This window comes from Sinohyriopsis cumingii, chromosome 17 (assembly GCF_028554795.1).
Source record: "Sinohyriopsis cumingii isolate HCF-2022 chromosome 17, ASM2855479v2, whole genome shotgun sequence".
NCBI lineage: Eukaryota > Metazoa > Mollusca > Bivalvia > Unionida > Unionidae > Sinohyriopsis > Sinohyriopsis cumingii.
In genome coordinates, this window is record NC_142977.1 from 1,495,962 (window position 1) to 1,522,978 (window position 27,017).

Sequence of the window (27,017 nt, forward strand, 5' to 3'; positions counted from 1 at the left end):
TACAACATGCATGATGGGATAGGTGTCATTAAGATGTCCTAGTGACTTGGATTTACCTGCAACCAAAACAAACCCCCAGAAAAGTAACTCTATTAATAAAATTGATCTACTTAAACCGAAATAACTATCTCACACATCTTGGTGATCTCATCAAATTAACTTAATTAAAAAATTGCTGATGTGATCTGTTGGCTCTTTCCAAAGTAATCAATTAGTATAATACAAGTCTTAGAAATACAAGTCTTAGAAACAGTTCAAGAAAGAGTTGATGAAATATGAAGTATTTAACAATATTTACAACCAACTGAATAGCGGATAAAGCATGAGTTAGGTGCTTTAGGATGGGGAGGATAATGATCTCTTGGAGACTACAACACTGTTCATCCTCATTTGGATTTTTTTAATACAGAAAACATTAAACAACAAAATCAAACAAAATGATCTAAGTAGCTAATATATGATTTGAAATTACTGACTTGAAGAGCAAGATGACAACTAAAATTAATACCCCGTCAGAGTTATCATATCAGTCAGTACAAAAAGAAGTTTGATGATAAACCATCAATCCAAAACCCAGATGAATATTAATTTATGAATTTTATATTGTTGTACAAAATTTACTAGAATTTTCAATGCTAAAATTATGTTTCAAACACTGAACACTAGTTATGGATTTAACTACATTCCATTTACTTTTGCTCAGTCATAACTGAAACTGAGTAATTTAGGTTGGATTAAAGATAAAATGTTTTGTCAGAATACTTGCCAGATATAACCTGGCATCAGTATTAAAATATGAATTGTCATTGATAGTGCAATGGCTACAGGTCTAAACATCTGAATGAAGCTGATATGGACCAACCAGGGTAAGGAAGAACTGTAGCTGAAAACTGCAGTGTTAAATCAAAACATAGTTAATGCAGAGTATTTACTTTAATGAAAGATTGGGAGAACAAGCTTTTATGACACAGTACTTGAACAACTGAAAAGAAATGTTATATCCCTTAACTCACCCAAAACTCAAGGTTAAGCTAACAAACCAAAGCAGTCAAAACTAAATGATTTCTACCAGCCTTCAAATCAATGGTAAAATACAATAACACATTCAAGACATCTGTTATGGATATTACTCTGCATATAGCTTACTGGTTTTTGCAGCATAAAAACAGCATCACTATTATCACTATGGCAACTAATGGTAAATACACAACACTTCAAAAGCTGGAAAATGAAATACAAAGAGTTAAATTCCTTAATCCAACACATCATTGTATTACAAACACCCCAAACAACATTAAACTTGAAATAACATGGCTAGTTTATACATAAAAGTGACTTCCAAATACCCTGATTGTACCATAGTACCATTGTACACTGATTGTACCATAGTACCATTGTACACTGATTGTACCATAGTACCATTGTACACTGATTGTACCATAGTACCATTGTACACTGATTGTACCATAGTACCATTGTACACTGATTGTACCATAGCACCACTGTACACTGATTGTACCATAGCGCCATTGTACACTGATTGTTCCATTATAGTTTTGTTGTAATTGTGCTTGATATGAAGGCAAAAGGGGATGCTAACATACTGGTAATTATTTTGGGAAGAATGCCAGTTAAAGAAAACTATTTCCTATGGTAGAAATGACAATTTCATGTTAACTGACAACCACATCCTCTACAGGTTGTGGAAGACTTCTGGAGTGGAGTGCTGGGGAGTGGAGGTGGAAGATAGGCTGAAGATGCAACCTGTACAGATCAAGATCTATTTCAACTTTTCTGCTTATTCCGTCATTTTATTCAACTTTACTATTATTCAAATTACAAGAGTTCATGTTAAAAACAGCATTGCAGTCAGAGCAATATTTTTATTCTTAATATTTTCTACCTTTTAAATAGCTTTTGCTGTGTGTGATATTGATTGTGACACAACTATTAGTATAATGTCATGTTATAAACATCATATGTCATACTAAAGCATAACATACAGCTATTACTTTTATGTCATGTTATAAACATGATTTGCCACAACATAGATAGTTATGTCATGTCATTTTATAAACACCATATGTCATACTATAATTCCTGGAACTGCTACCTTTTATTTTGGATAACACAACAACAAATGAATAGTTCGCAATATATTTATGAATTGTTTTACTTTGTCAGCAAATAACTGTGCTGTCTTTTCCACCAACATAACATCCATGTCTGCCACTGTTTCCGGCTCCACGTACTACTAAAACGTTTACCAAATCCATCCGCTATACATAATGAAAAGTTTTACCTAATGTTTGATTTTGATGTTTTCAATGTTGTCACTGAAATCTTACTGATCTGTTCTGCCCAGCTATGCCATTTATCTTAAAGTTATTGCAATTCGACTGTTTTGCGTTAACTGGTTTATTTGCTGAAATCTTTATTCTTTATCATACTTTTATGTCATGTTTTTTAAACATGACATGCTATAACACAGATATTTACATCATGTCATTTTATAGACACCATATGCCATACTATGGCAAAACATACAGCTATTAGTGTCATATCATTTTATAAACATCATATTCCATACCACAGCTATTACTTTTTCATGTCATGTTATATACCTGATATGCCATACCTCACAGCTATTAGTGTCATGTTATTTTATAAACATCATATGCCATGGTATGACATAACATGCAGCAAACTAATTACATAAAACAATGTTTAAACTGTAGCAATGATAAATAATATCTAAAACCCATCTTCATTTAACAACAATTATTATATAACAGTCCATGTTATAATTCAACTCATTTTCTTATTTTTGCTATTTCATGAAAACTTGTATTAAATGTATTGTGGAATTTATAACTTCATTAGGAAGCAAGAAAAACAAAACATATTAGGTGTTGTGATTTTATTATTGGCAACTGCAAAAATAAAACTGAACTGCATTGTGATTATTAACGAAAACATGTAGAAACATAAATTTGTTAATCTAAGTAAAATGGCTTAAACAAACCTTTTAAACATTGTACCCCTTGTTTGAATTATAAATCCTCATTTGAGATAAAAATATTGCCAATGAGTTGAACAATTATAAATAAGAGAATTAAAATTAAACACATTTATAATTATACCAATAGAATAAGGTCAGAGAATAGATTGTACCACTAGGATACCCCATTTAATCATTACTATAATAAATAATTTTAACTCTCTGAAACAATAATGGATGACAATTATATAACAGATATATGTACATTATTATGAGGAAAGGATTTCATTATACATGTATTGAACCTTGTTAGTGAAGATTACAAGAATTATGAAAATTTATGAAACTTCCAATTTATATGCAATCTGAAATCCAAAAATATATAATAATTTTATAAATACATTCATTGATTGTAAATGCCTGATTTGTTGAAATCTACAACTGATGAAGGCTGTCTCCATGGTGAAAATGGCACATTTCAGAGCCAAGTGTATGAATACCAAACCGACATTTCTAGTAAAGTCCTAAGAATGATGGATACTGTAGTCTGAAGAAATAGATGACATTGCAATTGCTTCAAGTGGAAGTGGAATTAGTCTATGATTTATTGCAATGGTGGACAAGGGAATGCGTCTACACTAAACGCAATAGCATATAGCGCATTATACACTTGCCCTGTCCTTAACAGTCCATAGACTATATGCATACCCTGTGTATAGCAGTCTTCAAATCATAAAACTACCCTGTCCTTATTAGTCCCCAAGACTATATGCATACCCTGTGCATATTAATTCTCAAAATTGTAAACTTTGCCCTGTGTTTAATAGTCATCAAAATTATACATTTGCCCTGTGTATCATATTTCCCAAAATTGTACACTTGCCTTGTGTTTAATAGTCCCAATGTCATATACTTGCCCTGTGTTAATAATAGTCCCAATCTCATACATTTGCCCTAAGCTTAATAGTCCCAAAATCAATAGGCTTCTTCATTGCCCAAAGTGCAAGACATCCACAAAATTTAGTGCTGATATAGACCTAATGTTGCTGCACAGGGGGAAATAATTACTATTTTAGTCAGTGACCTTGAACTTTGACCTTTTGAAAGTGAAACTGATAGGGTCCATCCATACTTAAAGACCAAGCCTACCACAAAGTTTGATCACTGTTGAGGGTGAGGAACTCGAGTTATTGCATGAAATGAAATTGCTAACAGATGGACAGAAGGATGGATGGACATCATAGCAAGATGGATCTTTAAAAACTAAATGATCTTCATGTTTGCATATGAACTGCTCTACTCCCATAACATGAGGACATTTTGTTTGCTATGTATACATGACATTCATGAAATCAGCCACGTGATTCAAAAATCTGCAAAATACTCTAGTTTACAAGCATACTATGGAAGTTATAAAAAAAGAACATTAAACTGTTATTGTAGTCAAACACAACACGCTTGCTATGTGTGAAGTTACAACTAAAACAATATGCCATTCCTTTTGAAATTCAACACTTTATCAATCATAACATGAATTAAAAACAGACTCTTAGGTCTATGCTTAAATGCTTTTTTATTTTGTTTCAATGACTGACCGTACATGCTAAAAGGAGAGCTATGGAATCATCAATTGTTATTTGATTTCAGCACATTTTTCATCTTACAAGATATATAATATTTATTAGGATTCTTTTTATACAATTCAAGCAGTATCATTATCACACAATAAATTCATTCCTGTACAATTACACAATTTTAACAAAACTGAAGCCCCAATAAATGGAGAAACTGCAGTATAATGAACTCTGTTACAACAACCACCACATTCATTCAACTGGCACAAATCATATTACTGGAATAAATAACTGGAATAAAATCAAAATGAATGAAACATTGTTGGTACAAACAATTTACCACAAACATATTTTTTCTAGCAATTCTATTTAGCAAGAATTCTTTTTCATCTATTTTTGGAGTTCTAAATGTTTGTATAAATCTTACTACAAAACAATCTTAAGAAATACTGTACAGTCTGGTCTTATTACGTATTAATTCTGTACAAATCTTCCTAATATTACAATGTAAAGAAATACTGTACAGTCAAGCCTTAATACTTCTGAACTCTTTTAATCTGCATGTGGCCAAATAATAACTGACCTCTATAATACAGGGGCCAAATAATAACTGACCTCTATAATACAGGGGCAAAATAATAACTGACCTCTATAATACAGGGGCCAAATAATAACTGACTTCTATAATACAGGGGCCAAATAATAACTGACCTCTATAATACAGGGGCCAAATAATAACTGACCTCTATAATACAGGGGCCAAATAATAATTGACCTCTATAATACAGGGGCAAAATAATAACTGACCTCTATAATACAGGGGCCAAATAATAACTGACCTCTATAATACAGGGGCCAAATAATAATTGACCTCTATAATACAGGGGCCAAATAATAATTGACCTCTATAATACAGGGGCAAAATAATAACTGACCTCTATCATACAGGGGCCAAATAATAACTGACCTCTATAATACAGGGGCAAAATAATAATTGACCTCTATAATACAGGGGCAAAATAATAACTGACCTCTATAATACAGGGGCCAAATAATAACTGACCTCTATAATACAGGGGCCAAATAATAATTGACCACAACAATACTCTGCCTACACATTTATATACCTTTTTCTTTTTAAATCAGGATTTTTCTCCAAAAATAATCATGGTCATAAATAGCATTGTTATATAATTCACATTTATAACCCACTGGAAATCCTCATAGACATGACCAACTCACATGTGGTGAAACAGATTTGGCAAGGCAAGACTGGTCAGCCATCTACTGGAATTTCTGTTATGTGACAGCTGATTGATGGTCACCATACTAGGCAGACATGTCTATTTCTGGAAGTAGGCTTTTTATTCCTTGGAGCTAGTCATTAGTGGTTCCTCTTTAAGTCATATGAAAGTGAAGGTGGCAAAAATGTCTCTTATTAACAAAGTTTGACAGTACCATGAAATACACATGAATGTGAGTATGTAAACCTTATTCATCTGCCTATGCATCGTTGTCTCCAAATTGGTACACGGGATTAACCATCCCAGCGTCATTGGTACTGGACATGGTTTGCATGGGAATACCTCCACTGGTCATCAACAATGTCATTTGCCTAATAAATAATTGAATAACAAAATGTGAGCAAAAGATGAATAAACTTACACTGAATTAGCTACACAACATTTCATAAGTATGGCCATCATATTTGGCATATGATCGATAGTAAACAAGAAATTAACTTGTAACAGAAAATTAAACTAGAGCAAGATGATGAGTGCAGTACAGAAGATGCTACAATCTGCAATGGGCCTTAAATACATGAACTTCTGTTGTAAAAAATAAATGCAGGATAGGATAAGCAGACAGGAGCCAAAATTCTTTAAAATGATGACAAAGACTGTGGGTACCTAATAATTAATACTCTTCCATAAGATGACAAAGACTGTGGGTACCTAATAATTAATACTCTTCCATATTCAAAATGATGACAAAGACTGTGGGTACCTAATAATTAATACTCTTCCATAAGATGACAAAGACTGTGGGTACCTAATAATTAATACTCTTCCATATTCAAAATGATGACAAAGACTGTGGGTACCTAATAATTAATACTCTTCCATAAGATGACAAAGACTGTGGGTACCTAATAATTAATACTCTTCCATATTCAAAATGATGACAAAGACTGTGGGTACCTAATAATTAATACTCTTCCATAAGATGACAAAGACTGTGGGTACCTAATAATTAATACTCTTCCATATGATGACAAAGACTGTGTGTACCTAATAATTAATACTCTTCCATAAGATGACAAAGACTGTGGGTACCTAATAATTAATACTCTTCCATATTTAAAATGATGACAAAGACTGTGGGTACATAATAATTAATACTCTTCCATATTTAGAAAAACTTAAAGTACATTTCATTATGTACACATATATCAATTTTTAAAAATATTTTTCATAATTGGATAAGAATAAGAATAAATTAAATTTAATGACCTCATGATTATAATGTACATTGGGCCCAGACTTTAACCAGTTATCTTTGGGAACTGCACCAAATTCTAATATAGCATGTTTTTTTGGCAACTGAATGGACATCAGAAGTTTTAGATGAGTCATAGTCTGAAACTGTGAATGCATTTACTGTCCATAAGTTTATTATCAACATCATGTTTGGGATAAATCAGTAAGAATCAAAATCTCATCTGAATCAACAATATTGTTGAGATAAACCCATCAGAAATCAATATTATCTCATCTGAATCAACATCATCATTGAGATAAACCCATCAGAAATCAATATTATCTCATTTGAATCAACATCATCATTGAGATAAACCCATCAGAAATCAATATTATCTCATCTGAATCAACATCATCATTGAGATAAACCCATCAGAAATCAATATTATCTCATCTGAATCAACATCATCATTGAGATAAACCCATCAGAAATCAATATTATCTCATTTGAATCAACATCATCATTGAGATAAACCCATCAGAAATCAATATTATCTCATCTGAATCAACATCATCATTGAGATAAACCCATCAGAAATCAATATTATCTCATCTGAATGTACATCATCATTGCGATAAACCCATCAGAAATCAATATTATCTCATTTGAATCAAGATCATCATGGAGATAAACTCATCAGAAATCAATAGTATCTCATCTGAATCTACATCATCACTGAGATAAACCCATTAGAAATCAATATTATCTGATCTGAATCAACATCATCATTGAGATAAACCCATCAGAAATCAATATTATCTCATTTGAATCTATATCATCATTGAGAAAAAAACAATTAGAAATTAATATTTATCTCATTTGAATGTACATCATCATTGAGAAAAAACAATTAGAAATCATCACATTTAACTGTTGATTAGTTATGTATTTCTCTAGTTCCTTGATCTGTTATCTCTGACTCTATTGTAAATATATCCAACAGTATAACCTAACCCTGATAGAGCAACATTTTAAAACTGTTGCATCTCTTAAAGTCTGAAGGAGAGGGTGGGGGATAGATATAGAGGGTGGGGGATACAAGTAGAGGGTGGGAGATAGCAAGTATGTGGACAGACACTTAGTAAACTGATTGCTTTCATCAACTCAAAACAGGACTTTCACCTTTTTTTAAAATTCACTACATTTCCTAAGAACCATCACCCATTTCAAATCTACCTAAAATGTTGTGGTTTTATGTTCAATGAATCCATAATTGTAACCTGGTCCACTTGAGGCTATTTTCTGTAGAAAATATGAAATAAATACTGCTTCCAAACTGCCTGTCTGGATCAAATACCTACCATGTATACACAGTATCATAGATAAAAAATCAACAATAAGTCTATAGTAAAAGCACAAAACTGATCATAATTTTTCATGTAAGGTGCCATTATTAATAAAACTCATTAATGGACGGTGAAGTGCCATTATTGATAAAACTCATTAATGTACGATTTAGTACCATTATTGATAAAACCCATTAATGTACGGTGAAGTACCATTATTGATAAAACTCAATACTGTACAGTGAAGTGCCATTATTGATAAAACTCATTACTGTATGATGAAGTGCCATTTTTTTATATAAAACTCATTAATGTACCGTGATACATTAATGTACCGTTATAACACGAATTCGGATATAACGTGGTCGTGGTGTGGCTCCCAAAATTTCATATACATGTATTTTTCTTGTACACAAAAAAATCATTTTTATAAAAGTATGAAAAAAACATAAAAACTTTATTATCATTTTGGGGGAAAAGATCGCGCATGAATAATACAAGATGATCGTGGCGTGGCTTCTGAAATTTTGTATGTATTTTTCTCGTACATGAAAAAGTATTTTTTTCTTCTTAAAAGTACGAAAAATAACGCATAAAAGTTTATTCTGGGATCACGTAGTCTTCGCAAATGTTGCAAATTTGGATTGTTTTTCCTTACTGGCAGCAAAACAAACCATGTGGCGATTTTTTATTTACTGGCGACGCTGTTGGCTGTTTAAACTTTTATATGCAACTGTTGGTTTGGAGTGAAGAAATTCAGAGGCCCCATGAAAGGAAGCCGCAAACTGGATACAAAATGCACTGAAATTTATCTATTATTACATAAATAAATTCTTTGTCCATATTGAAAAACCATCTAAACAGTGCACTGCTATATTACAATCCGCTTATCATGACATCTAGCATGAGTACCGTATCTTGTGAAATGTCCGCTTTTTTGCTGTTGACATTTCAGGTAACGGAGATCAACCAGATGAGGTATTATCTTGTAATCTATCTTTCATTGGATTTTTGGCCGCTAGCGCTAATAATTAATATATTTACAAAGACTGTCATTTTTATGTGGATGGTAAGTAAAATTCCTCTTCTTTTCACTCAGAATTAAATCTTTCAGAACACTCACGTTTTCTGTAATAATCCCTGTCATCAAACCAGAACACCTGCATCTCTATCGTCCATTGACCCTTTGTTAGTTTTCAGATGCATGTGTGCAAGGCAGCATCACGCTGCTACCACAAATGAAAAAAAAAAAAAGGGACTACATCTTACTTGTTGGTTTATTCAATAGGAATGGTGGAGGGACAGTAACTAGAATAGTCCAAACGATGGCCAATTCCTTTTTAAAAATGAACCTAGATAAAATAGTTTGCTGAAATTTCAAAAGAAACAGATTATCTTTTGAAGCACCGATTGTTCTAAAAACTTATTCAGCAAATGAAAAAAAAAATCGGTCTCAGTCATGCAATACAATTATTTGATGTTGCCACTGCAATAAGAAATGGGCATTTGTTTGGTTCTCCATAGCTGTCCTTTAGCGGTGACTTCAATAACGCATGCACCCTTCATCAAAGAAAGCCGACTACAATCTCTCCATAAAAATGAAGAACTTTTCATCAAAGGAAGTCAGTACCAAACTTAAATGAAAATGATGGAATCTGATGGATTTTTGCATTTTCCATCATGACTGGAACATGTTAACTGTGTCATGAAAGTTTTCTTTTTGTAGGGAAAAAGTTTATGCTTACGAATGCTACCAATGACAGCTTAAAACGCAAACTAACTTTTACCGACTTGGGACATACTGAAAAGTAAATGTGCTTCATCATTTGTTACGTTATTGTGCTATATTTTTCCACTGAATTCAGACCAATATGACCTGTGACAAAATTATTGAATATTTTAAAGTTGCGTGTGTGCATATTTTCGATGGAATCACTTGTATTGTGGATTCTATATGATGAGATTCACAGCTGAGTACACGGTGTTGATACTATTCATGCTATACATTAGACATGTATATATAAACAGTATTCACATATATGTTCCAATTCGTGGTTCTCTAAATAAAGAAAACTATTATATATGTCTTCTCTATTTTCACTACAGGTGTATTTCTCATTTAATATGCATCTATTTAAGATGGTAACTGTGCCGATGAAGCACATATTTTACCTCCCACATTTATTACCTACACCCCCTCCCCACAAATTTGTGTTTGGTGAATGCATAATTTTCTTCAGCTAACTGACCTGGCTGCTTATAGCATGGTTCAACCTATAACACGGTTGGGTTCTATGGCTCCCAACTACCATGTTATAGCAGGGTCACACTGTACCATTATTGACAAAACTCATTACTGTACGGTGAAGTACCATTATTGACAAAACTCATTACTGTACGGTGAAGTGCCATTATTGATAAAACTCATTACTGTACGGTGAAGTGCCATTATTGATCAAACTCATTAATGTACGGTGAAGTGCTTTTATTGATCAAACTCATTAATGTACAGTGAAGTGCCATTATAGATCAAACTCATTAATGTACAGTGAAGTGCTATTATTGATGAAACTCACAACTGATGACGTTAATGTCATGAGCACTTAATATTTAAACAGAATAACTCGGAAACCAATGTTGATGTTATCATGGGGTTTCAGTATTTTTTTGTAATATGGCCCCAGGAGTTTAAAATTTCTTGGAGTCTCTGAAGAAATTATGCTGTATGAAACTTAGACATATCTATAGTGACTGATATCCAAATAACTTTCACATCCTTCGCTATATATGGTTGAGACTGAATTGCTTAATTACAGAAATCTGCTATTAATATGCCACAATTATGTTAGTTAGATCAGGTGACAATAAACATAGCACTGGCATTATTTCCATGTAGTCCTAGGCACCCAGGTACCTACTCCAAGACACATAATATAGCCCTTAAACACAGCACTTATTCTGGCATTATTTCCATGAAGTCCTAGGCACCCAGGTACCTACTCCAAGACACATAGTACAGCCCTTAAACATAGCACCTATTCTGGCATTATTTCCATGTAGTCCTAGGCACCCAGTTACCTACTCCAAGACACACAGTACAGCCCTTAAACATAGCACCTATTCTGGCATTATTTCCAAGTAGTCCTAAGCCCCCAGGTACCTACTCCAAGACACATAGTACAGCCCTTAAACATAGCTATTATGACATTATTTCCATGTAGTCCTAGGCACCCAGGTAGATAAGCTTCTTTGTTAGTTCTCTGCACATATAGATGGTTTTCACCAGTCATAATAACCTGAGTGGCATTGGAAAATATTGGAAAATATTACTTTATGCCAACTGTGAGATGCCTCCTTTCCTTGCAGGGGCCCCAAGTGGCCGTGTGGTCTAAAGCGTTCTCCGCTATGGATCACTGCCATCTCACCTCTGTCTGCGGGAGTTTGAGTCTAGAATTCAGCCAATGTGGGTATATGAGAAAGATTGCCAGTAGCATATAATGTCAGTGGTTCTTCCCGGGGTTTTCCTGGGTTCTTCCTCCACCATTAATACTGGCTGCCATGCATAGCCTATTGTGTGCTGAAAAATGGCATTAAACCCACAACAACAACAGCAGCAACCTTTCCTTGCAACACTTATTAGCAGATACTGACAGCATCTTTTGTCTTGTGTGCAGATACTGACAGCATCTTTTGTCTTGTTGGAAGATATTGACAGCATCTTTTGTCTTGTTAGCAGATACTGATAGCATCTTTTGTCTTGTGTGCAGATATTGACAGCATCTTTTATCTTGTGTGCAGATACTGACAGCATCTTTTGTCTTGTTGGCAGATACTGACAGCATCTTTTGTCTTGTGTGCAGATATTGACATCATCTTTTGTCTTGTGTGCAGATATTGACAGCTCTCAAACTATGTCATCTGTTTTCATGACATCTCTTAGAAGCTGACTAACATAATGTCAATATGCTTTCTTTTCATACATATTTCCACCTAAAACAATCACATCAATTAACCACCCATTCACATGCAATAATCTTGACAAAAATCCATATGGACTCACATTTTTTTGTAGTAGAGAAAAGCTCCAAGAACAATAACTACAAGAAGGACTATTCCAACCACAACGCCTGCAACCACTGCTGTATTTGTTGTCGAGTCAGCCACAGAGCCACTTCTTGTTTGGCCTAGAGAGTTATAAGCACCTGATGCTGGCATGGGTAAAAGAAAAAAATTTCTAAAGGACTAAAAATTATACAAGTCAAAACATTTAGTAAATTGTACAACATAAAGCTTATTTTTGTAAAACTCTGATATTTTAAGTACAAAACATCAAGACAATATTGAAAATATAACACTATAACAATCAATAAATTTCGGTGAACATTATGGTTGTATTATTGTGACATCATCTTGACAAGATATTTTTATAGGATTCATGATATTTTTATGTCAAGTCACTGATTACATTGTGTTGACGTGATTGTGACATCATCTTGACAAGATATTTCTATAGGATTCATGATATTTATATGTCAAGTCAAGTCACTGATTACACTGTGTTGACGTGATTGTGACATCATCTTGACAAGATATTTCTATAGGATTCATGATATTTATATGTCAAGTCACTGATTACATTGTGTTGACGTGATTGTGACATCATCTTGACAAGATATTTCTATAGGATTCATGATATTTTTATGTCAAGTCAAGTCACCGATTACATTGTGTTGATGTGATTATGTAGAAATAACCACAACTTATATCAAAATATCAATTTGCTGCCATGTCTACCTAATGATATCAGCAACACACAATGGTAATTTATCTTTTGGAATTAAAATATGCCATCTTCAGCATATATCCTATCAAAATATTCAGTAATGATAACACCAAGCCAATGCTTCCATGTAATTTAGTTTAACAAAATTTAAATTAAGAATATAGTTTTCATAACACTATTCCAACAAGGTCACATTTTGAAAAATAAGTTCAGTATAAAAAATTTGGAATAAAATGAAGTGATAAAATTATAAAATTTATTTAAATGAAAACTTTGTAAAATTTAAATGTTTCAGAAATTACCACAATTATAATATATTAACATACTTACAAGTACACAGAATTGGAACTCCTAAATTGCTCCACTGTCCACTGGCTAGACATGTAACCTGAGATGCACCTATTAATTGTAAGCCTGCCTGACACGTGATATTGCAAATCACGCCCACATTCTGCTGCTGCTGAGTGCATGTTTGGGGCATCACTGACCCAGAGACTGGTTGTATCAGGGGAGGGCAAGGTTCTGCAAAAAAGCCAAAATTCCCGGTCTTTAAATAGCTATGTTTGTTGTTACAACTCTATGGTCTTATGATATGTAGCAGAAAAGAGAAAAAGCAACAAGTTTAGTAAAATTGAACAAATAATTTATTTCCCTAACATAGGAAGTGAAAAATTAAAAATAACTTAATGGTGAATGAAATCCTATATAGTCCTAAAACTTCTCTCATAGGTTCAAAAGTATTGAGTATTTCAAATAAGTTCCAGTGGTATTCCAAACAAAGTCCAATTTATTGTGCTTGTGTGCCTATAGTCTTTATGTATGATATAATCAAAATGTCTTTAAATGAATTCACAGTAATTCCAAGACAGCTACTATATCCTAAAGTCTGAGCACTTTGTAATTCCAATGAATCATTGAAATAAATTAAATCTAAGACTGATATTTATGCTAGGAATAACTAATTTTCAGCAAACCCTTACATAAAAAATAAGATGCAATTTCAGAAGAAGAATAACTGTTTTGAGATCATCCTTTGTCAACAAGGTCAAGTACTTTATCAGCTAGGCAAACTGGAATTAGGTCATTCTTGTTTTCAAGAAAACTCATGACCTGGAATCATCTCATCAATATGTTTACTTCTATCCTGAAACTATGTAATGTGTTTCCTAAAATAAGCTCCTCATCATAAAGTACAAACTCACAACCATAAAGTCTATCCCTGTACCCAGATGCCATGGAAATGCATACAGTCTATTCCTGTACAAGATGTCATGGAAATGCATACAGTCAATGCTTGTACAAGATGTCCTGGAAATGCATCTAGTCTATGCCTGTACAAGATGTCATGGAAATTCATCCTGTCGATGCCTGTACAAGATGTCATAAAAATGCATCAACTATATGCTTGTACAAGATGTCATGGAAATGCATACAGTCAATACATGTACAAGATGTCATGGAAATGCATCCAGTCTATTCCTGTATAAGATGTCTTGGAAATGCATCCAGTCTATGCCTGCACAAGATGTCATGGAAATGCATCAAATATATGCCTGTACAAGATCTCATGGAAATGTATCCAGTCCATGCCTGTACAAGATGTTGTGGAAATGCATCCACTATATGTCTGTACAAGATGTCGTGAAAATACATCCAGTCTATGCCTATACAAGATGTCATGGAAATGCATCCACTATATGCATGTACAAGATGTCATGCAAATGTATCCAGTCTATGCCTGCAGAAATGTCATGGAAATGCATCAACTATATGCTTGTACAAGATGTCATGGAAATGTATCCAGTCTATGCCTCTGGAAATGTCATGGAAATGTATCTAGTTTATGCCTGTACAAGATGTCATGGGAATGCATACAGTCAATACATGTACAAGATGTCATGGAAATACATCCAGTCTATTCCTGTACAAGATGTCTTCGAAATGAATCCAGTCTATGCCTGTACAAAATGTCATGGAAATGCATCCAATAGATGCCTGTACAAGATGTCATGGAAATGCATCCACTATATGTCTGTACAAGATGTCGTGAAAATACATCCAGTCTATGCCTATACAAGATGTCATGGAAATGCATCCACTATATGCCTGTACAAGATGTCATGGAAATGTATCCAGTATATGCATGTACAAGATGTCATGGAAATATATCCAGTCTATGCCTCTGGAAATGTCATGGAAATGTATCCAGTCTATGCCTATACAAGATGTCATGGATATGTATCCAGTATATGCATGTACAAGATGTCATGGAAATGTATCCAGTCTATGCCTGTGAAAATGTCATGGAAATGCATCCAGTATATGCATGTACAAGATGTCATGGAAATGTATCCAGTCTATGCCTGTGAAAATGTCATGGAAATGCATCCAGTATATGCCTGTACTAGATGTTGTGGAAATGTTTCCAGTCTATGCCTGTACATGATGTCATGGAAATGTATGTAGTCTATGCCTATGGTAATGTCATGGAAATGCATCCAGTGTATGCCTGTACAATATGTCATGGAAAAATATATCCAGTATATGCATGTACAAGATGTCATGGAAATGTATCCAGTCTATGCCTGTGGAAATGTCATGGAAATGCATACAGTCTATGCCTCTACAAGATGTCATGAAAAATTATCTAGTCTATGTCTGTACAAGATGTCATCGAAATGCATCTAGTCTATGCCTATGGAAATGTCATGGAAATGCATCCACTGTATTCCTGTACTGGATGTCATGGAAATACATCCAGTCTATGTCTATACAAGATGTCATGGAAATGTATCCAGTCTATGCCTATACAAGATGTCATGGAAATGTATCTAGTCTATGCCTATGGAGATGTCATGGAAATGCATTCAGTGAATGCCTGGACAAGATGTCATGGAAATGTATCCAGTCTATGCCTGTACAAGATGTCATGGAAATGTATCTAGTATATGCCTATGGAAATGCATCCAATCTATGCCTGTACAAGATGTCATGGAAATGTATCCAGTCTATGCCTGTACAAGATGTCATGGAAATGTATCTAGTCTATGCCTATGGAAATGTCATGGAATTGCATCCAGTGTATGCCTGTACAAGATGTCATGGAAAAATGCATCCAATATATGCCTGTACAAGATGTCATGGAAAAATGCATCCAGTGTATGCCTGTACAAGATGTCATGGAAATGTATCTAGTCTATGCCATTGGAAATGTAATGGAAATGCATCCAGTCTATGCCTGTTCAAGATGTCATGGAAATGTATCCAGTCTATGCCTGTACTAGATGTCATGGAAATGTATCTAGTCTATGCCTATGGAAATGTCATGGAAATGCATCCAGTCTAGGCCTGTACAAGATGTCATGGAAATTTATCTAGTCTATGCCTATGGAAATGTCATGGAAATGCATCCAGTGTATGCCTGTACAAGATGTCATCGAAATGCATCAACTATTTGCCTATACAGGATGTCACGGAAATGCATACAGTCAATACCTGTACAAGATGTAATGGAGATGCATCCAGTCTATGCCAGTACAAGATGTCATGGAAATGTATCCAGTCTATGCCTGTACAAGATGTCATGGAAATGTATACAGTCTATGCCTGTGGAAATGTCACGGAAATGTATCCAGTCTATGCCTGGGGAAGATGGCTCTGACCATCCCCAGGATTGTTGCAGAAAGTTGGCAAGTGAGTTTTGAAAAGAGTAAGATTGAAATTATGTGGAAGTTGTTGTTTTACAAAATAAAGCCTGTTGATGCTGGGGTCATGAAGCTGCCTTTCAAAGTGGTTCAAGATGTAACTGACATGACCAGACTATGGTAACTATTTAAAGAAAGATTGTCCTTTCTTGGTTAAAATCTCAACAGATGTGAGAATTCTAAAAGTGGTAATTGATGGAATGACTGGAGGAGGACAGAACTCTGGAGGGAGTAGCCTGAAGACTTTATGAATGGATATATGGATGGCAGAGTCTTCCCTGGAAACTGTCAGATTGAGTGAGAAAAGATGGTTTGTGAACATCTTAAATGTCAGACATGTTGGAGAAGCTTCTTCTTGAAATGGAAGCAGGTTATTGAGGATAGTACATGAGGCTAAGAGTCTGTACTTGCCAAGAAAAAGGATTTGAATATCACTGAAAGTGTGATATGAGTACTTGTTATCTGGGAAAGTGAAACTGGTCGAAGTCAAGATGTTACCAGAACTGGCGAGGGCATGGTATGATGCTTGCTGACATCAGGTCCAGAGGCCTAGCACCAGCTATCAAGGGATAGATCACCACAGCCAGTATCAGGATATTTGTGTAGTGTTTGGTTCTCATACCACGTCAATACTGGCCCTATAGTTTGGTCAATGCTGGCATAAATAAGGAGAGTGATGGCAAAATGGCAACAATGATTCTGCAGCTGTGAGCTGGGTCTGCAGTAGCAAAGACTGCCTGAACCCTTTTCTTCGTCTGAAACTTACTGGCCGCAAGTGATTGTGACATTTGGTGGGAAGACTCATGGTATTGGCACCCTTTGAAGACCACTCTGTCGCTCTCACTTTGTGGCTCTCACTAGCCTGAGACAGATATTAACCCAAACAAAGTCATCCATCTGTACTCCCATCCACTTAGAGAAGACTTTATATGACTATATGGTCTGACTCACCCTCAACACAGGTAATGCAGGGGAGTGAAACATCAGACAAACTTAAACCTTTGATATATAATCCTGCCAATCATTTCCTGTAACTAAAGAGAAGAAAACTATGGCATACAGAGGGAAACTCAGTCAAGTGTCTCTCTAGGCATATACAGATAAACTCAGCCAATTACATTAGGCCTATAAAGGGAAAATCATTCAAGTGTTACACCAGGCCTATACGGGGGTAAAAAGGTTGAGTTGTTACACATGGCATATACAGGGTAACTCAGTTGAGTTTTAAACTAAGCTTACCATGAAGTGGATAAAAAAATTAGATAAATGCTAAGTAAATTACAAAAATGATCTAATTACTAAAAATAAATGATCATTTACTTGAAAAAGTTGCTGAGTAGTGAAAATGTGTTAATACTGTTTTTGCTTTGGAGGCCTGAATTTGAAAGGCAGTGTGTTAATAATGATTTTGCTTTGGTTGGCTGGATTTGAAAGGTAGCGTGTTAATACTGTTTTTGCTTTGGAGGTCTGGATTTGAAAGGTAGCATGTTAATACTGTTTTTGCTTGGGAGGGCTGGATTTGAAAGGTAGTGTGTTGATACTGTTTTTGCTCTGGAGGCCTGGATTTGAAAGGCAGTGTGTTAATAATGATTTTGCTTTGGTTGGCTGGATTTGAAAGGTAGTGTGTTGATACTGTTTTTGCTTTGGAGGGCTGGATTTGAAAGGTAGTGTCGTAATACTCTTTTTGCTTTGGAGGGCTGGATTTGCAAGGTAGTGTCGTAATACTCTTTTTGCTTTGGAGGGTTGGATTTGCAAGGTAGTGTCGTAATACTCTTTTTGCTTTGGAGGGCTGGATTTGAAACGTAGTGTCGTAATACTGTTTTTGCTTTGGAGGGCTGGATTTGCAAGGTAGTGTCGTAATACTCTTTTTGCTTTGGAGGGCTGGATTTGAAACGTAGTGTCGTAATACTCTTTTTGCTTTGGAGGGCTGGATTTGAAACGTAGTGTCGTAATACTGTTTTTGCTTTGGAGGGCTGGATTTGAAAAGTAGTGGAATGATTATTAATCAGATTGTATAGACAAGGAAGAAATACAGCAACCCCCCCCACACACACCAACCCCCCCCCCACACATACATACAGACAGACAGACAGACAGACAGACAGACAGAGACAGAGAGTGTGTTGGGTCTTTACTAATTATACACAGAACTTACGAGAGCTACATTGGATTGGTTGTCCAGACCATGTTCCATCATTAAGACAAGTTCTGGAATCAGATCCAGAGGTCCGGGTGGATCCCACCTGACACTGTTGAGAGCAGACACTCCCAACTCTAAATGGACTTGTACATCCTGTTAACAGTGCATTAGGGGGCTGGGTCAGCTGTGGGCAGGTCAATGCTAAAAAGAACAAATCATAAAAAATAAACAGTTTCAAAAGGAGCCATGACATTTTAAAAATTGGAATTTAGTACATTCAAAACTAAAAACACAGTTTCAAATACTTCAAGTTTAGGAACAGAAACGGGAGATTCCAGAACAAAGAGTTTTTATTACCAGGAATAATGTATTTGTTGATGAACTTCCTACAGAACATAATGGGTTGTTTTTATAACTTAACACAAACATAATAAATTGTTTTTAAAACTTTATATAGAACATAAAAAAATAAACAGTAATTATTGCTCTCTTTCATATAAATTGCATTGTTATACTCTCCTTAAGAGGGCCTCAAGGGAGAATAGTCCTTGACTATTGAGTCACCCTCTATAAATAAAGCATTATTATTATTATTATTATTATTATTATTATTATCAATGGCTTGTTTATATAGCTGGTTACATTTTGTAATTACATTTACTAACAATTGGTTAGGATTAGGGTTAGGAACTGGTCTCATTTTATAATCATATTTACTAACATTTGGTTATAGAAGGCTCACAATATTTGTTCAGGAAAACAAACTCTCACATAATCATATTTTATTAATCAACATCACTACCTTTAATGTATGTTTATTTCTAAAATAGATAACTGAACAAGAGTTCATTCAAGGAAAGTAAAAACATTTAGTACTTTTTTGATTGGGCAACTAAAATTATTTTGTACTTTTTGGACTAGTGGTAAGTAGATCTGTACAGTCTTTTCAAACCCTGCCTTATCAATCAAAAGTGACATATCCTCTATGTATCAATTGCTTGAAAATAGTTAAACACTGTAACTGTATTACAAAATTTGAAATCTGATTTACACTGAATCACTACAGCCTTACATAAAAGTGTCAAAGGTGTTCTTTTTAATAATATAACCTAAATAACCAGGCTAATAAAACATACTATGAGGGCAATGATATCACAGCCTAATGACAATCATATCACAACCTTACAACAATGATATCACAGCCTGATGACAATCATATCACAGCCTTACAACAATGATATCACAGACTGATGACAATCATATCACAGCCTTACAACAATGATATCACAGACTGATGACAATCATATCACAGCCTTACAACAATGATATCACAGCCTGATGACAATAATATTATGTCTGAGAAATGATGACTTAAAGTCATGATATCTCTTGCATTTATGTAAGATCAGCAAATCCTTTATAGTTTCTTGATATCATAGACTGAGGAATGATGACTTAAAGTCATGATATCTCTTGAATTTATGTAAGATCAGCAAATCCTTTATAGTTTTTTCACATGCTCAGAAAGTATAAAGTCACTCAGTAAAAAAGAGTTCTCACCTAAACAAGACAGGCCATTGGGTGTCCAAAGAGGGCGTTGGTTGGCATCAATATCACAAGTAATCTGCCCCAGATTGGTCGCTCCACCTGTCAGCTGGTAGCCAGGATTACAAGTGATACGGCAGACAGCTCCATAATAATCGCTGCACATTCCACTAATGACATAGCTATTAGAAGGTGGTGTGTACTGTGGACAGTGTGTAACTGAAAGATATAGATCAGGATAGTCAGTAAGATTTTAATACTGAAATCAAACATTGGTTCAATTTCTGCCACAAAATGAAGGTCATATCAACCTTGTTTTTATTTACATGTGTGGTACTAATAGAGATGTACATTTATTTAGTTAAATGATTCTAGCATTGACAGCAAAAGCATACAATTTAAGCAAAGTCAGTGAAGCATGAAATGATGATCAATGTCTTACTTTGTCATGGGATGTAGTACCATTAAACATCCATCATCTTGCCATGTGTCATGATTCCATATATAACAGTACAGGGTGAAAAAAAAACTACACAGTAATAAGATAAACACAAAACTTAACTTAAACCATTAAAATGTGAAATGTAGGTCATGGTGACTTTCTTTTGTTATAAGGTGTAGTACTATTAGAGGTGCAGACAATGATCCAGATCTAATTTGATGATTATTGCATGAACAGTAAACTTAATACAAAAGCTAAACCTACATGAAATATAGGTCAGTGACCTATTTTTGTTATGAGGCTGTTCTTATTAAGATGCATCCCCTCACCAAATTCTATCCTTACAGATAAATCAACATGGAAACAGGGTGCAAAAAGCCAATGTGGTTATCCATTAAATAACTTAACCTATGCCAGTAAAATGTAAAATGTACGTCACAGTGACTTTCTTTTGCTGTAAATGTGTAGTACTAATAGAAATACATCTAGCATGAGGATTCTGCATTAACAGAGTTTGAGAAAATACCAAAGTTAACCAAAATCAGTGAAGCATGAAATATGGATCATTATGGCCTTCTTTTGTGATAAAGGTCCAGATGTGTCTTCACCAAGTTGTATGGCTCCGAGTAGAACATTAATATCCACTTTCGAGTGAGATGGTAAATCCTGTCTGCATTGACACTCACCTATGACAGAAACAGGCAAGCTATCCCAGCAGGATTGTATTTTTTTTTTATATCAGTCTGAATACTCACCTGTGACATTTGCAATAAAGCAAGACCTTTACTGGCAATAAATATTTCTGACTGAACTCTCATCTGTGACAGTGATACTAAAGACATGCCTAGTCTGTCTATTCATGTTTCTGTCTGATGACCACAACATTTACCATGTTTTTTTTCTCATGCTAATCTACTGAAAATGTTCACAAGATTTTGTCACACTGCATGCTACAAGTAAACAAGGGTGATAACTCTTACAAAACTGATGCAATGAAAGTGCTTTATGCACATTTTTAGGTACAGACCATATCATCTACCAAATTTCATGGCAATGCATCAAATATTGTGAGACTATTTTTATCTACAAGATTATGTGATGTACAGATGGACAAAAACATGGAGATTATTATATATACATATATAGTGTCTCTACAGAGGTGGACAGCTTGGACAAACATGCAGTCTCCTACACACACTGTTTCTTTGAGGTGGACAGATAAACAATCATGTAGATTCCTATATACACTGTTCCTTTGGAAGTGAACAGAACGGAAGACATGTAGATTCCTATATACACTGTCTCTGTAGTGGCAGACAGAAGGATAAACTTGAGGATTCTTATATACACTTCTTCCGATGAGGTGGACAGATGGAGAAAAATAAGGATTCCTGTATATACTGCTTCTACAGAGGTAGACAGGACAGAAAGAGATGTGGATTCATATATACACTGTTTCTGTAGAGATAGAGGAATAATAAAGCCTCTCTTGGTGTATTCATGCTTTTGTCTGAAATTTTACCTACAACTGTGACTGTCAAACTTTAACTTTAGATGTCCATCCACAAACATGTGCAATGTATCTACTTGACACAAGAAAAGAGACAGAAGCATTATGATCTAGTGTGTCTGTATGTCTACAGAGATAGAAACCTTATGACCTACTGTGTCTGTATGTACATAGAGATAGAAATCTTATGATCTAGTGTGTCTGTATGTCTATAGAGGCAGAAATCTTATGATCTAGTGTGTCTGTATGTACATAGAGATAGAAACCTTATGACCTAGTGTGTCTGTATGTCTATAGAGATAGAAATCTTATGACCTAGTGTGTCTGTATGTCTATAGAGACAGAAATCTTATGACCTAGTGTGTCTGTATGTCTATAGAGATAGAAATCTTATGACCTAGTGTGTCTGTATGTCTATAGAGACAGAAATCTTATGACCTAGTGTGTCTGTATGTCTATAGAGACAGAAGCATTATGATCTAGTGTGTCTGTATGTCTATAGAGGCAGAAATCTTATGACCTAGTGTGTCTGTATGTCTATAGAGACAGAAGCATTATGATCTAGTGTGTCTGTATGTCTATAGAGATAGAAATCTTATGACCTAGTGTGTCTGTATGTACATAGAGATAGAAACCTTATGACCTAGTGTGTCTGTATGTCTATAGAGGCAGAAGCATTATGATCTAGTGTGTCTGTATGTCTATAGAGATAGAAATCTTATGATCTAGTGTGTCGGTATATCTATAGAGATAGAAATCTTATGACCTAGTGTGTATGTATGTCTATAGAGATAGAAATATTATGACCTAGTGTGTCTGTATGTCTATAGAGATAGAAATCTTATGACCTAGTGTGTCTGTATGTATATAGAGATAGAAACCTTATGACCTAGTGTGTCTGTATGTCTATAGAGATAGAAATATTATGACCTAGTGTGTCTGTCTATAGAGATAGAAATATTATGACCTAGTGTGTCTGTATGTCTATAGAGATAGAAATCTTATGACCTAGTGTGTATGTATGTCTATAGAGATAGAAATATTATGACCTAGTGTGTCTGTATGTCTATAGAGATAGAAATCTTATGACCTAGTGTGTCTGTATGTATATAGAGATAGAAACCTTATGACCTAGTGTGTCTGTATGTCTATAGAGATAGAAATATTATGACCTAGTGTGTCTGTCTATAGAGATAGAAATCTTATGACCTAGTGTGTCTGTATGTCTATAGAGACAGAAGCCTTATGACCTAGTGTGTCTGTATGTCTATAGAGACAGAAGCATTATGATCTAGTGTGTCTGTATGTGTATAAAGATAGAAATCTTATGACCTAGTGTGTCTGTATGTCTATAGAGGCAGAAATCCTATGACCTAGTGTGTCTGTATGTCTATAGAGACAGAAGCCTTATGACCTAGTGTGTCTGTATGTCTACAGAGACAGAAGCATTATGATCTAGTGTGTCGGTATGTCTATAGAGATAGAAATCTTATGACCTAGTGTGTCTGTATGTATATAGAGATAGAAACCTTATGACCTAGTGTGTCTGTATGTCTATAGAGATAGAAATTTTATGACCTAGTGTGTCTGTCTATAGAGATAGAAATCTTATGACCTAGTGTGTCTGTATGTCTATAGAGACAGAAGCCTTATGACCTAGTGTGTCTGTATGTCTATAGAGACAGAAGCCTTATGACCTAGTGTGTATGTATGTCTATAGAGGCAGAAATCCTATGACCTAGTGTGTCTGTATGTCTATAGAGGCAGAAATCCTATGACCTAGTGTGTCTGTATGTCTATAGAGACAGAAGCCTTATGACCTAGTGTGTCTGTATGTCTACAGAGACAGAAGCATTATGATCTAGTGTGTCGGTATGTCTATAGAGATAGAAATCTTATGACCTAGTGTGTCTGTATGTATATAGAGATAGAAACCTTATGACCTAGTGTGTCTGTATGTACATAGAGATAGAAATATTATGACCTAGTGTGTCTGTCTATAGAGATAGAAATCTTATGACCTAGTGTGTCTGTATGTCTATAGAGACAGAAGCCTTATGACCTAGTGTGTCTGTATGTCTATAGAGACAGAAGCCTTATGACCTAGTGTGTCTGTATGTATATAGAGATAGAAATCTTATGACCTAGTGTGTCTGTATGTCTATAGAGATAGAAATCTTATGACCTAGTGTGTCTGTATGTCTATAGAGATAGAAATCTTATGACCTAGTGTGTCTGTATGTTTATAAACTTACATGGCCCAAACCACAATCAGCTCTCTTGCAGTTCAAAAAAGTCAGGAACCTATTCCAAGCAAAGAGCACCAAGTTGGATGATGAGTTCAACTACTGATTTACTTTGGAATGTTGGAAGTTATGTTGATGATAAAGGGAAGACTTTAAAGCTTAAAAAACTGTAAAGATTGTTTAAACTTCCTGTACTTCAAGGTACACAGTGTAATGTGAAGCACCATTCAAGTAAAATTTTTTTACTTCCAATAAGTTTGTCTGATTACTGCATTAATACACAAAAGTGAGCCAGTCAGTTATAATAACAAAAGTACAATAATAAAAATTATATACATAACACAGAAGGAAAATAACTTTGGTCAAAGGCCAGCTGTGACCATGAGAGAAGATAGGAATCCAAAGTGCCGAAGTATATACCTTTCTATTTACCAGCATGGAAATGAAAAAAAAAGGTCTGTAGGCCCACACATGCCTTCATAACTAGACAAAAGTCTTTCCAGTTAGACCCTGCATATATGGCTACATAACTTAGAACTATTAATAATGGATGATTCATCCAGTAGCCCATGTATATTTGCAAAATCCACAGATGGGAAAAAATAAGCCATCACTCAATTAATTAATAATATTGTAAACTTATAATACATTTCATGAGAAGTATATGTCTGAAAGTTAAACACATCTAAGACCTCATCAATATAAAGTTAAACACATCTAAGACCTCATCAATATAAAATTAAACACATCTAAGACCTCATCAATATAAAGTTAAACACATCTAAGACTTCATCAATATAAAGTTAAACACATCTAAGACCTCATCAATATAAATTTAAACACATCTAAGACCTCATCAATATAAAATTAAACACATCTAAGACCTTATCAATATAAAATTAAACACATCTAAGACCTCATCAATATAAAGTTAAACACGTCTAAGACCTCACCAATATAAAATTAAACACATCTAAGACCTAATCAATATAAAGTTAAACACATCTAAGACCTCATCAATATAAATTTAAACACATATAAGACCTCATCAATAAAAATTTAACACATCTAAGACCTCATCAGTATAAAGTTAAACACATCTAAGACCTCACCAATATAAAGTTAAACACATCAAGACCTCATCAATATAAAATTAAACACATCTAAGACCTCATCAATATAAAATTAAACACATCTAAGACCTCATCAATATAAAGTTAAACACATCAAAACCTCATCAATATAAAGTTAAACACATCTAAGACCTCACCAATATAAAGTTAAACACATCTAAGACCTCATCAATATAAAATTAAACACATCTAAGACCTCATCAGTATAAAATTAAACACATTTAAGACCTCATCAATATAAAGTTAAACACATTTAAGACCTCACCAATATAAATTAAACACATGTAAGACCACATCAATATAAAATTAAACACATCTAAGACCTCATCAATATAAAGCTACACATCAAACTAACTGTAATACATTCAAGATCCTATTAACTAATATCAGTAAAGCACCTCTGGAAACCAAAGTTGTGACAGACAGATGAATGACATATAGATAGCTGGATGGACAGTCAGACAGATGAATGACATAGTGGATGGACCAACAGACAGATGAATGACATAGTGGATGGACCAAAAGACAGATGAATGACATAGTGGATGGATCAACAGACAGATGAATGACATAGTGGATGGACCAACAGACAGATGAATGACATAGTGGATGGACCAACCGACAAATGAATGACATAGATAGCTGGATGGATCAACAGACAGATGAATGACATAGTGGATGGACCAACAGACAGATGAATGACATAGATAGCTGGATGGATCAACAGACAGATGAATGACATAGTGGATGGACCAACAGACAGATGAATGACATAGATAGCTGGATGGACCAACAGACAGATGAATGACATAGTGGATGGACCAACAGACAGATGAATGACATACATATAGCTGGATGGATGGACAGACAGATGAATGACATAGTGCATGGACAGACAAACCAATGACATATCAGATAGACAGACAGACAGATGAATGACATACAGATAGCTGAATGGATGGACAGACAGATGAATGACATAGCTAGATGGATGGACAGACAGATCAGTGACATAGCTAGATGGATGGAAAGACAGATGAATGACATACAGATAGCTGGATGGATGGACAGAAAAGATCAATGACATAGCAGATAGACAGACAGACAGATGA

General features: G+C 34.7%; 1 protein-coding gene across 1 annotated transcript in view; it reads right to left on the reverse strand.

Moving 5' to 3' along the window:
• Positions 1 to 2,905: 2,905 nt before the first annotated feature.
• Positions 2,906 to 27,017, reverse strand: part of LOC149777643 (scavenger receptor cysteine-rich domain-containing protein DMBT1-like) — a 162,965-nt gene continuing 138,853 nt past the window's right edge. The window contains exons 44-48 of the mRNA XM_089938703.1: positions 20,590 to 20,793; positions 19,045 to 19,230; positions 13,516 to 13,707; positions 12,463 to 12,610; positions 2,906 to 6,190 (exon numbers count right to left, since the gene is read on the reverse strand). Of these exons, the coding sequence (XP_089794829.1) occupies positions 6,079 to 6,190; positions 12,463 to 12,610; positions 13,516 to 13,707; positions 19,045 to 19,230; positions 20,590 to 20,793 (842 nt within the window). The 3' untranslated portion in view covers positions 2,906 to 6,078. The remainder of the gene's footprint in view (positions 6,191 to 12,462; positions 12,611 to 13,515; positions 13,708 to 19,044; positions 19,231 to 20,589; positions 20,794 to 27,017) is intronic.